At 39.3% G+C, this 13955-nt stretch overlaps 2 protein-coding genes across 3 annotated transcripts in view; both read left to right on the plus strand.

Annotated features, from left to right (window-relative positions):
- LOC5578216 (ribonuclease P protein subunit p25-like protein) overlaps window positions 1-13955 on the plus strand; it is a 259804-nt gene that overhangs the window by 74660 nt on the left and 171189 nt on the right. The window lies entirely within an intron of this gene.
- On the plus strand, window positions 7179-8459 carry LOC5578209. Its single transcript, XM_021839952.1, has 5 exons — window positions 7179-7380; window positions 7443-7695; window positions 7757-7920; window positions 7984-8228; window positions 8291-8459. Exons 1-5 carry the CDS (start codon window positions 7194-7196, stop codon window positions 8360-8362), a joined length of 921 nt encoding a protein of 306 aa, XP_021695644.1. The 5' UTR covers window positions 7179-7193; the 3' UTR covers window positions 8363-8459.

The raw sequence follows: 13955 nt of genomic DNA on the forward strand, positions 1-13955 counted from the left end.
TGGTAAGTGTCATGAGGATTAATCACAGCTTAGACGTTCTTCTGTGTTGCGGACTATCATATTGTCAATGTTGGCATCCCTGACAAACAAGATACTGTCACTTGCACATTAGAAGCATTCACACCTCTTCACTTGCGATTCGATACTTGGCTGGGTAGGTTGTGTGAGCATCGCGTGGACGGTGATTCCTTTCTTGTTGTTAACTCAATATCCACACGGACATATGATTAACTGAATGTTAGGAATAATTTCAATACTTCTTTTAAAAATGATTCAAATTTTTATAGCTGAATGAATTTGTTTATCACTCAAGAGCTGTTAACGGTTGGCTGGTTGTAGCGAAAGTGGACGAGTTCAGGGTAAGTCGCAGAGGTGACACCTCACTCGGAGTTGTGGAGAGATTTGTAGACAAAGCAGTGGAAGCAGTACTAGATCTGTCAAATTTATTTCAGGGTTGTGTTATAAGCGGTACATTACGAAAAGGGCGTTACAACATCTTACATACTCCCCCCGCCACATTCTTCAAGGGGTAATAGACACAGCTTAGAGATACACCGTTTAAGCTCGCCGTTGATGGTGCGGAGTGTAGCAACTCTAACGATACCATCAGGACCTGGATGTACTTGAACAACTCGTCCCGTAATCCAAGAAAGTGGAGGTAGGTTATCATCCTTTATCAGGCATAGTTGACCTATTAGCAGATTGGGTTGACTACTACACAAGGACTTGGTTCGCTGCTGGACATTGTTCAAGTACTCAGATCTCCATCGTTTCCAAAACAGCTGTAGACGTTTTTGGATCTCTTCAAATCGTTTTAGCCTGTTAGTTGGTACTTCGGTAACATCCTTATCAGGCAGAGCGATGATCGGTCCCCCGGTCAGGAAGTGGCCTGGTGTGAGTGGGCTGATATCACTTGGATCCGCAGACATAGGCGATATCGGTCGCGAATTCAAGCAACCCTCAATTTGCTTCAACAGTGTCAGCATTTCTTCGTAAGTAGGTATGTTAGTGCCAAGGACCCGCTTGATATGGTGCTTGACACTTTTGATCCCGGCTTCCCAGATACCTCCAAAGTTAGGTGCCCGAGGGGGTATGAATTTCCATTCAATACCTTCGGTTGCACAGAAACTCCTGATGTTTGGCGCTACTTCTTGCTCAAATTTAGCCGTCATATTATCCAATTCGTTTTTTGTTCCAACAAAATTTGTTCCATTGTCGCAGTGAATTATGCTGCTCCGACCACGCTGACTGCTGAATCTTCTTAGAGCTGCAATGAAACACTCACTTGACAATCCACTTACCAGTTCGATGTGAACTGCACGGGTGCTTAAGCAAATGAACAATGCAACGTAGACCTTAAGCGTCTTCTGTGTTCTCACAAAGTTCTCCTTGATTATAAAGGGACCACCAAAATCAACTCCACAGATTTGAAAGGGTCTAGCAGGATTCAATCGTGCGCGCGGTATCTGTCCCATGATTTAGCGCAATGTTTTTGGTTTGGTCTTAAAGCAGATAATACATCGATGCACCACTTGGCGTGCCAATTGCTTGCCATGAATTGGCCAATATTTTAGTCTCATAGCATAAAGCAGCCCTTGAGGTCCGACATGTAGATTTTTACGATGGTGTTCAACTGCGATTAACTGGGTTACGTTGCTCTTCGGAGGTAAAATTATGGGGTGTTGTTGATCGTAGGATACTCCAGCTGCTTGTATACGTCCGCCGACTCTCATTAACTCGTTGTCGTCGATAAAAGGATTTAGCGTTATCAAAGAACTGTTGTTAGATACACAACCGTTTTTTCTTAGATCTTTGATCTCTTGTGCAAAATATCTTTGTTGAACCATTCTAATTATTTGCGTGTGTGCTGCTTCAAGCTCGTGTACCGAGAGCCACTTTGGTTTCGCAGCTGTCTGTTGTTTGTTCCGACAGTTTTTAATAAATCGCAGGATATAGGCTACTACTCTCTGTAGTTTGCCAAAGCAGGAAAATCTATCAAGCAGCATAGTATCACATTTTTCCAGTACTCCCTTGTGATCTTCAAGTTGCTCCTGATCTTTTTGCTCGTTTATTTCCGTTGTAAGTATCCGAATCGGTTCCTCAATCCACGGTTGCGAATGCTCCTGCAGAAAGGATGGACCAGACCACCAAATATCGCTGTTGGACAGTTTTTTGGTGTTCACTCCTCGGGAGATTAAATCTGCTGGGTTGTCCTTCGATCTTACATGATGCCAACAATGAGCAGACGTTTTTTGATTGATCATTTTAATTCGGTTTGAAATAAAGGTTGGCCATCGGTGCTCTGGTTTGTTAATCCAATCTAGTGTTACCATTGAATCGGTCCAATAATGAATGGAATGCATCGGAACCTTTAGTGCCGCTTTCACAGTTTCCATTAACTCCACCAGTAATGTGGCTGCTCTTAATTCCATCCGAGGAATGGTCGTGTCTTCCTTGTTACTCTGCTCACTTGATGGGGAAATCCGAGATTTGGCGCAGAATAAGTGAACTTGTACTCCGTGCTCGTCAACTGTTCTTACGTAAACGACCGCTCCATAAGCACGTTTAGCTGCATCGGAGAATCCATGCAACTCAGTGATGTGACCTTTTGTCTTAACGTGGCGTTGAAAGCTAATTTTGGAGAGCTCGTTCATTTGGACAAGGAACCTGTTCCATTGATCTGCTAACAGGGGTGGTAGCGGTTCATCCCAATCTAGTTTTTCGGACCATATATCTTGCATTAAGATTTTCCCGTGGATGATTATAGGGCTAAGAGTACCAAGAGGATCGAACACCTTCTGTACTTCGGATAACACATTGCGTTTTGTGACTGCTATCCCGCTGATGATTTCATTACTAAAGGAAAACATATCTGTACGCGGATTCCATCGTAACCCAAGTATCTTTGTGTTATCTGGCTCTTGATCCTCATTCTGGTCGTCGGCTATGTTAGATGTCCATTTGTGCAGCTCAAAGCCTGCGCTGCTTAAAATGGTGATAAGCTGTTGTTTGATCTCCAATAGCCGTTCTTGATCATCATGTCCTGTCAGTGCATCATCCATATAAAAGTCTGTTTCGATTACCTGTCGAAAATAATTGAATGTTTATTGCAGAAATCAGTGTGCATGTCATTAATTGTAGATACCTCGGCAGCTTCTGGATATACATGAGCATAGTCCAGCGCAAGTTGTTTCAGACATCTCGCTGCTGCGAATGGTGCTGAACGAGTACCATAAGTAACTGTCTTGAGGCAATAGGTGCTCACCTCATCCTCTGGTGAAAATCGCCATAATATGAGTTGTAGTTGACGATCATCCTCGTGAATCTCAATCTGCCTGAACATTTTTTTGATGTCCGCAGTTAGCACGAATGTAGGACATCGAAATCTGAGCAGAATGTGCAGTAATTCGTTTTGCATGCAGGGTCCCGCCATTAAGTTGTCGTTTAGTGAAACGCCGCTTGATGTTGTTGCAGAGCCATTGAACACCGTTCTTAATTTCGTTGTGCTGCTGTCAGGTTTTAATACAGGGTGATGAGGGAAATAGAACACGGGTTGACCGCGTTGCAAGCTGGCTTCGCTCACTTTTTCCATATGCCCCAGGTCAAGATAGGCTTGCATAAACGCAGTGTAATCATGTTGTAGTGTTGGATTTCTTGCAAACCGCATCTCCAGCTTCAAAAGTCTATCCAGTGCCATACTTTTCGACTCACCAAGTTCTTGAGCGTTTGGTTTTAGTGGTAATCGTACTACAAACTTCCCATTCTCACCGCGCGTAGTTGTTTTGGCAAATATCTGTTCACAGAGTTCTTCTTCCTCTGTCCATTCACGAGCCACTAGACTATTGGTTCGGTCATTAAAGAAACTGTTCAATTTATCGCTGGAGCTCATCCGTTTGACACTTCCTCCAATTAACCATCCCAGAGAGGTGTTTTGTGCTGAAGGCATATTCTCAGCGACCTTAATGTTTCCGTTACGAAGAATGTCGAACATTACACTGATCCCTAGTAACATGTCGATAGGTCTACTTAAACAAAATTCGGGATCTGCCAGAGTCACTTCGTTGAATTGCCAACTACTAACATCTAAATCAGACGGAGGCAACATGCCAGTAATTTGATCTGTTACAAGCACATGTACAGTACTTTGATAAGTAGACGTACGAGATTTGAACGTGATGACTGCCTTTTCGCTGACAGAGCGAACATTTTGTCCAAACCCCATTATGGATATCTTCGTATATGCAGTTTTTGCTCCTAATCGACGAATCAATGACGTAGTCGCAAAATTGGATTGAGAACCTGAATCCAATAATACCCGACACATAATAGGTGAACCATTATCGCAGAAGACCAATACGGAAGCCGTTGGAAGGATGGATTGTGTCGATAAATGATGAAGATCATGTTTCAAATCTGACAAATTTATTAATAAAAAAAGAGATGTAAAGTTATATGTTACGAAATTGTCTGCAGTCTCAATTACTCACGTTTCTCATAACGCGTTCGTCCCTGAGAAGTTTCTGATTGTGGTTCACGGTGTATCGATATGTGATGCTTACGCCCACACTTGATGCAACCTCTGCTATGACACTGATCCGCTGTGTGTTTTGGTTTCAAACAATTGAAACAAAGTGAAAACCGTTTGATGATTTTAACTTTGTCTTCGGTCGATTTTTCCCCGAATCTGTGGCAGTGTCCGATAAAATGGTCTTTGTCGCATGCTGCACACCCTTGCCGTCGTGTCAAAGTTGTCGCTGTAAAAGATCTGGTTTCCAATTTCGGTCTCTTCAGTGTACCTATTTCTTGTGGAGCTTTACGCTTCACAGGAATGGCATCTAACATCTGGCATCTGCCTAGTACAAATGTTTCAAGTTGGTTGTACGTAGGGGGTACACTTCCCGAAGCTGCTGACTCCCATTCTCGTCGGGTAACTGGATCAAGCTTGTTTGCCAATTGATACACTAGGATGGCGTCCCATGATTCTACCGGCTGCTTGAGAATTTGGAGACATCGCAGATTTTTCCTGGCTCCATCAAACAGGTTCCTCAATGCCTGTGCAGATTCCACATGAACAGGCTCCAATTCAAACAGTTCCCGTGTGTGTTTTTGTACCAGTAACTTAGGGTTGTTGTATCGGCTCACGAGTAGATCATAGGCCACTGGATAATTGGCTTCGATTGTTGGAAGGGAGTCAATTAGGCCTAATGCAGGGCCTCGTAGAGAAAGCTTCAGATATTCGAATTTCTGAATGACTTCCAGCGTTGTTCGTCGGTGAATCAGGGCGTTAAATTTGTCGAACCATTCAAGCCAGTTCTCGTTCGCTCCGGTAAACGTCGGCAAGTCGACTGCTGGTAGTCGTACCATATCTCCACTGTTCCTCGTCTCTGCGTTCATCTTTTTGCTAGCAATGGTCTTGTCGAACAATGCTAGTCCAGAAACGTACTGGATTTCTACGGCGTCTCGATTTTGCGCTTCATCCGCGCACCACTGTTCTAGCAAGTTCTGAGCCTGGTCAAAATTTTTGTAACATTCTCTTAGCATGTCACGTCGAGTCTTTAATAACATCACGTCGCTCTCGAACATCGCTATTGTCTCGATTATGTTTGCAATTCTCGTAATGGCATGATTCCGTTGCACCGTAACGCGTTCATGTTCCGACTGTATCACATAGACTGGTTCCTCTACGGCTCTATTAACTGTCACTTCTTCCGACGAGCCCGCAGTGTGTTCCGGCTCTGGTGTTGACATGGTTATGTCTATAAAGATAAATTCAATATATTTAATCAACTCGCCATTTTATTTTCTCAAATAGATACTTCATACGTCATTCTGATTAGCTCATTTTTATAAGAACGGTTGTTTCTCTATAAAGTTCTAACCCAAATTTCTGATTTATCATAAATGCCTTGTACACTAAAAGCGAATGCAATCCGATCGATTTTGAGACTCAACTCTTTTTTTATTATCTTCAGTTTTAGGAATTATCATTTGGATCGCGACCCTTATGTCGGCCCAACACTGTATAATCGTTGTTCTCTTTTTTTTGTTGCTTCCCACATGAAGCGCCATTTTTTATGCGACCCACGTGTCGGAAAATATTTTTAAATTTATTTTCTTTTTAAGAATGCTATTTTCGAATGCGACCCTCGTGTCGCTTCAATGACACAGTTTCTTAAATCTCGCCATTTTGAATTCGACCCTTGTGTCGATCACTCTCTCAATAGTATGGAACTTTTACGACCCGCATGTCGCTTCACACATAATTTATCGCCATCAAATGAATTGAGCTAATCAATTTAAGTCCTGAAATATAAAATCAACTTTTACCTGGTATCCGCGGTTCGAAGGACCACTAAATGTTTATCACTCAAGAGCTGTTAACGGTTGGCTGGTTGTAGCGAAAGTGGACGAGTTCAGGGTAAGTCGCAGAGGTGACACCTCACTCGGAGTTGTGGAGAGATTTGTAGACAAAGCAGTGGAAGCAGTACTAGATCTGTCAAATTTATTTCAGGGTTGTGTTATAAGCGGTACATTACGAAAAGGGCGTTACAACATCTTACAGAATTCGTTAAGAGATTCTGGTGAGGTTTGCAAATATCATGGAAAAATCAATTTCAGAAGCCATTTTTATTAGAAAAGTTGGAAAAAATCATGTAGGAACTTCTACAGAAACTTGCAGCCATTTATAGTGAAATTTGATCTGTTTTAAACAAAACTGAGAAAACAATATCTAACTATGAAACTATGAAAAAATGTTTCTTCAGGAGTCACACCCAAAATCGTTATAAAGATTCCATTTGAAATACCTTCAAAAAAGATATAAGAATTATTTTCCTTAACTCCTGAATGACACTAGAAATTCTTCTAATTTTTATTCATGAATACCCCGTCCCAATCGCCAGTTATAATTCTAGAAGAATATTTAAAGAAACAAAACCCTCTAGAAACATCCTATGGTTCTTTGAATAGTTTCTGCAATGAAGAATTACTTTGGAGTTGTTAAATTAATTCCTCCAAGAAGGCACGAAAAAGGTTCTAGAAACGAATTTATAGTCTTGGCCTACAACCATAAATTTTGAACAATTTGATTTTTTGTAGTTGAAGGGAAACAAATTCGATCTCTCCTGTCTCACTTTCAATTGCATCCCCTATGAATGTAAATACAGTTTGTAAACTTAGCATAGGTTATCAAAATGCTGACATCTGTTCTGTCGAGCGGTTTCAATAAACTTACAAAGAACGGCATTATCAGGAAATATAATCACGATTCGCCAACCGAACCGGGCTCAGTGCGCGAAAGACAGATTCAGAACATCGCATCGATTTTCATCATGAGATTATTCGCAACCGTTATTCTGCTTTCTATCGGCCTGATAGCTAGTGAGTGAATTTTAATACAGCGGCAGATCCTGAGGATTTAACGATAATATTTTGTTCGACAGCAACCACCGCAAGAAGCATTAACAGTGACGAACAGGATGACGAATCAACGTTTTCGAAACAGGATCTTCAGCAAATACTTGGCGATATTCAAACGACTTGTTACAATCATACCGGCTCCAATGCTACCTACGAATCAATAGTTTACCACATCTATGCAATTCCGGTTTGCGTTATGATGAATTGGGATGTTCAAAATTTCATCGAAGATGTGGAAAATTTGAACTCGTTCGCCCGTTATTGGTTCTTTCCCAAGTAGTGTTTGACAGCCTGATTTTGTATTTCAAGCAGACCTTGAATAAACTTTTCTCACTAGATACTGTCCTCAGGTACGCAGTGCTTTGCAATGTATCGAGACTCCACTGAGAGAATTGCGCAAATGCCTCGATGAGGACGATACCGCCATATTGAGAGCCATAAGTCACGCCTTGCCAGAGACAATCGATTTGATATGTGATAATAACGGAGAATTACTGTTTGGTAAGTAGTGAAATTTTCTCAAACATTCGGTTAACTATTTAGTTTTGAATTTTGTCCATTCAGCGCAGGACACAAACTACAAGACGTGCTTCGACAGCTTAACCAACTATATCGAGCAATGTAACGGAACAATCTCGAGCGAAACCGATGCCATGAAAATGGCCAAGTACGGCCCAACTCAGTGTGACGAGATCGTCAATTTCCGAAAGTGTATGAAGGAGAAAATGGATCACTGCGGTGGGCCTCGATTGATGGATGTGTTCGATGTGTTATATCGGGCTTTTGCCAGGGCCAGTCCGTGCAATAATGTGAGCGATGCGGATTTGTGTAATTATTCGTTAATTTAAAGTATTACGTTTATTTGTTTCAGTTCATACTATTACCCGGTCAGAAGGATGATCATACTCTTGACGAGGAAGAAAATGAAATTCGCCATTTTTGAGATTGGAAAAAATGGCGACAACCGAAAAAATATTAATTGTTAACTCTACATTTTTTGTTGTTTTAATGAACTTATGAAATACACATTGATAAAAATCATAAAAATTGAGGAAGCTTTCTAGCTAAAAAAAAAAAAGTTGCCATTTTCGCATTCGTATATCATGTGGCAAGTACGATGATACTCTATGCCCAGGGAAATCAAGGAATTTCCAGTACGAAAAGATCCTGGTTCAACTGGGAATCTAATCCAGACACTTTCAGCATGACTTTGCTTCGTAGCCGCGGACTCTAACCACTAGGCCAGGGTTTCTCAACCGGTGGTCCGCGGACCCCTAGGGGGCCGTGACGGCTTCAAAGGGGGTCCGCATAGCCATTGCAAATGTGTCATTTTTGATGATTGAAAAATAAGTAAACGAATATTTCCATCGTTTGTTCTCCATAGATCATTAGTAGTGGGGTTGTGTGGGACTTGTTTAATTTTTATGTACACAATGACAGGTCAATACTTGCAGTATTTTTCTGGCAATAAGAGATTACAATCCCAATTTAACCTTACTGACTATGCATGATTTTTTTTTCAAGTGTGTCAATGAACCTTATCTTGTTCCTAGAGGTATTCATAGGAAATTCTTCGCGTAATTTTGCCTTAGTGATTCGCAGGTTTTTCCAGCATCCCGGCGAGCACTCCGGAAAGTTTCTTAGCAAACTATTGAGGGAATTGTTGAAATTTGAAATTATTCTCTGTCTCTAAATAATCAATCCAGTCTTCTCGAATTTATAAGCATAATTTTAGTGAGATTTTTTATTAATATCTGCCGTAGTGATCTTATAAAAATTTCTGCTAAGATTCCTGGTTTGACAAGACTTTTGAAGAATTCCTGGGGAAAATTTTAAAGAACTCTTGCAACGGCATTCAGATAGGCTTCTTTAAAGCTTACTGCAAGTTTATGAAATTATTCCAAGCAGCATGCATGGAGGACACCTAATTCCCTGACGAAGGGGGAATACTCAAAGACATCATTCAAATCTAATGAAAATCTTTTGCATTTCGAACATCGTACTATTGTGAATATTCTTAACAAGCCAGTAAGAACTTTTATTGGAAGCATCTCAACTACTAGATTTTCTGTTGATTTTGACAAGATCCTTCTCAGAAGTTTATTATCGGACTCTTAGAAAGATGTTTAGTAAATTCTTGGCAAGATTCTTCGTAAATTTAGTGGACTCCATATGATTTTAGCAGTAGTATTGCATTATCTGTTTGTATACATGTCTGAGAATTTGAGTTCTCTAAATATTTCTTAAGTAGGTGATCACGTTATCACACCTGTCTATCCTCAGCTTTTGTAAGGACGTTGCCAGTTGATGTGTCAATCTTGTATGAGAGTCAGGGGTTGATCCCAAAGTAGCGGAAGAAAAGGGTAACTTTCATACATCAGTTCAAAAATATACTGCAGTCAACTCTCTCTCACTCGATATTTTGTATCTCGATATCGAGTTAGAGAACCATAGTAAAAGTTGGTTTTCATGGCTACCTCGATGGTCTCTAGGATCGCAGTTGCACTGGTTTTGTGTTCTGTAACTCGATACCTCCCCATCTCGATGGTCCCTTCAATATCGAGTTATGGAAAGTGGACCGTACTTGGGAATTTATACGAATTGCTTAGTTTAAATGCTATTTTTTATGAATTACAAACGTGACTTTTGGGTGTGCCTGTCAAGGGTTCCTGCTAATTCATAAAAAAAACTTTGGAAGGCTTTCAAAAACATCCATTTCGAGACCATCCATAAAGGGGTCCGCGGGATGTTTATAGATCTTCAAAGGGGGTCGCAGTTGCAAAAAGGTTGAGAACCACTGCACTAGGCTAAGGAAGGCCCCTAAGAAGAAGAAGTGTTTATTTATTATTTATAAATGAGGAAATTTTGCAATAAATAACCTTTCCCCCGACAACCATGATCCTAGTGAACTTGCGCAGACGTAGTATTCCGTGGTACAGATAACTCAAAATCGAGCATTCCTAATGCAATTGAACTGACAATCTTGTTTGTGGCATCAATTGGATTGGAGTTGGTAAGAGGCGACGCTAGGTTCTGTTTCCTACGATGTGACTTAACATCAATATCAAAGTTGTTTTCAGTAGCCTTCCAACAGAAACAAATTCATCATAAACTGTTGGAAAACGAGACCTGAGAGGTCTTAGAACACATCCTGTCGATCAAGTCTGGTCTAATCTAACGATCCAAATGGTAATAGATGGATGCAGTTGGAGTGCAGTAAGCTAGACGATTCCGGTCGTGATGGCGATGTTGTTGTGGATATTCCGTCCGCTACGCCAGAGCAGGCTTGATAATACTCCTCAACAATTTCAGAGTTTGGTGACATACTCTAGAGCAGTGTGCTGCCTTTACCTCTTTGCGAGGGAGCGAAAAAAATCTAAGAAAAGAGGCAACGAAAATTGAGCGAGAAAGATGCAGCACAAAATACACCAGAGTAAAATTCCATCAACAAAGAATGCTCTCACAACTCTCCGAGGACTGCCTTGTTCGGGCGGGACGCTCAAGAGCTTTTTTGAAGCGTGAGTAAAGATGAGCATCGCAACAAGAGAAAAAGAGTGCCAGAAAAAATCCTCGTATTTTTTTTGGCTCTCTCACTCGTATCGCTTGAGGATCTGTATTGAAAATTTTGAGTTCAGCGCGTGTACGCTCCAGGCAAGTATTTAGATTATGATGACGCACAATATTCTTCCTGAAAGTATTGCTTTAACGACTAGTAACGAAAGTAAGGTTAACTACGCGCCACATTCGTACACAGAGGCCATGGGATGCTCTGAACGGACGTCGTGGCAAAAGGCGGCGGAAGAAAAGTTCGAGTCTCAAATGAACAGAGGGATCTGAGAGCTAACTAATCTTCCGGTAGGACGGAGAGCGTTACAAAGCTCGATTCGTCAACAAAGGCTGTTCGCGGGTGAGAGGTGTCGACAACAACGAGACGTATTCTCCGGTATCCAGGTATATTCGTCTTCGCTATCTACCGGCTTCAGCTGCTCAAGTGGGTCTCCGTGTGTTCCAAATGGACGCTGTGACAGTAGACTGATGCAAATTTTGAAGTTTTTGCTCCCCTATGCTTAAACGATGTCAATTATGATGAAAATGATCCTCCCAAAATTTGAAGTGATTCGGTAGAAATTTGGTTGTGCACACGCTATTTGAAGTTTATATGGAAATTACTATGGAAAAGGCAAACCTTTTGTGTTCAATCCTCTAACAGCTCGTCATAATAATCTATGGAAAAGTGAACATACTCATCTCGTGTAGAAACTTTCCAGCTACAACTTTGCCGAAGACCACATTTTGATTAGCCGTAAGGATAATTTGTTATTATTGATACCAAAGTCTATATCATGTTGAGATGATCATTCAATTACTTTCAGAGCAACACTGCTTTTTTGCTGTAGAACATAGTAGCCTGGATTACTTTAACACTTGTCCGCCTAAGATATTCGTCACTTACACGGACGACGAAGCCTCAAAATCAGTTGGAACGCTAAATTCAACCCACTATATCTCGGCTGTCCTAAGCTCGATTTACAAAATTTTGGCACCTACAGAAATGTATGGGCTTCTAGATTCATGTCAGTTTTTTGAAATATTTTTGGGAACTACTGTTTGATTTGTAGTACTTAAAACACCGGAGCAAGTCCTAAAAAAATTTCTAACCGGCGGTAATTTGTAGATAACTTAAAATTTATCGCGATAACCTATAGATTTTTTTATTGTATGATGATCGTTTTAGTGTAATCTAACAATTGGCATTGAATTTTTGATTGTTAGCCGTTCAAAGAACTGCAATATATTCACAAAACTGCGTAGAATACAGAAAAAATACATTTTCAATTATAACTTGAAATTTATCGCGATGACCCAAACGTTTTATGATCTTAAAATATACTCATATTTAAGGCCATCTAATTTGCAGAACACTGATAATAAATTTCTGTTGGAAAAACTACAATATTTTCACAAAATAGTAAAAAATACAGGAAAATACAGGTTTTCTACAGTAATTTCATATTTATCGCAATGAGTCATCAGTTTTATAATTTTAATCTCTTTGTATGATCATGAGAAATAAGTTTCCTGAACATCGTTGATCGCTGTTTGTTCAAAGAACTACAATATATTCACAAATCTGCGTAGAATACAGAAAAAATACACTTTCAACTATAACTTGAAATTTATCGCAATGACCCAAACGTTTTATGATCTTAGAATATACTCATATTTAAGGCCATCAAATTTGCAGAATACTGATAATAAAGTTCTGTTGAAAAAACTACAATATTTTCACAAAATAGTTAAAAATACAGGAAAATACAGGTTTTCTACAGTAATTTCATGTTTACCGCAATGACTCATCAGTTTTATATTTTTAAACTCTTTGTGTGTTCATGAGAAACAAATTTCCTAACATCGTTGATCGCTGTTTGTTCAAGGAACTACAATATATTCACAAAACTGCGTAGAATACAGAAAAAATACATTTTCAACTATAACTTGAAATTTATTGCGATGACCCAAACGTTTTATGATCTTCAAATATACTCATATTTAAGGCCATCAAATTTGCAGAACACTGATAATGAATTTCTGTTGGAAAAACTACAATATTTTCACAAAATAGTGAAAAATGCAGAAAAATACAGGTTTTCTACAATTACTTCATATTTATCGCAATGCTCATCAGTTTTATAATTTTAATCTCTTTGTTTGTTCATTAGAAACAAATTTCCTGAACATCGTTGATCGCTGCTTGTTCAAAGAACTACAATATATTCACAAATCTGCGTAGAATACAGAAAAAAATACATTTTCAACTATAACTTGAAATTTATCGCGATGACCTAAACATTTTATGTCTAAGATCATATACTCAGATTTCGTGACGAACATACTGGATAAAAAGCATTACATAATTAGAATTTCGTTATTTATTCTGCTATTTTTTATGGTCAAATTATACCTACTTCAGCAAAAAGAATTAGTATACATAATAATTTTTGAATGAGCGATTATTGAAACATAAAAAATACCTACTGATCCAATAGCCGCTCAAGGCGTCTTGTGTTTTTAATATTTTACCACATAAAAATAAAGTCAGACGACTTCATTTGAAAGTTGTTAATATTGCTAGAATATATCACGCTATGTCTAAATCAGCAGATTATGCAAATCGAATGTACCTCGGATTTATTTCCGCTACAGTTCAGTAATTGGGTTATGTTTTCATAATTAGAAAGTTTTACAATATTCCAAAGGAACAAACAAACAAACAGCTTCGGTTCGCCATTTTACCCTAGCGTTACTTTTGAGAAGGGCCTAAGAAAAAAAGCCTTAACAATTTTCAAACAATTAATACTCAGAAACTATTTGTCTGATCGGTTTGGTGTCTTCGGCAAAGTTTTAGGTTATTGTTGGAACTATCTGAAAAAATATACACAGTAAAAAAAAATTGTAATTATTTTTTATTTCGAAAATAAAGCTTAAAAATCCATTTTCTCAAAAATCGTTTTCTTGATTTTTTTTATTTTTTTATA

Source organism: Aedes aegypti, chromosome 2 (genome assembly GCF_002204515.2).
Source record: "Aedes aegypti strain LVP_AGWG chromosome 2, AaegL5.0 Primary Assembly, whole genome shotgun sequence".
NCBI lineage: Eukaryota > Metazoa > Arthropoda > Insecta > Diptera > Culicidae > Aedes > Aedes aegypti.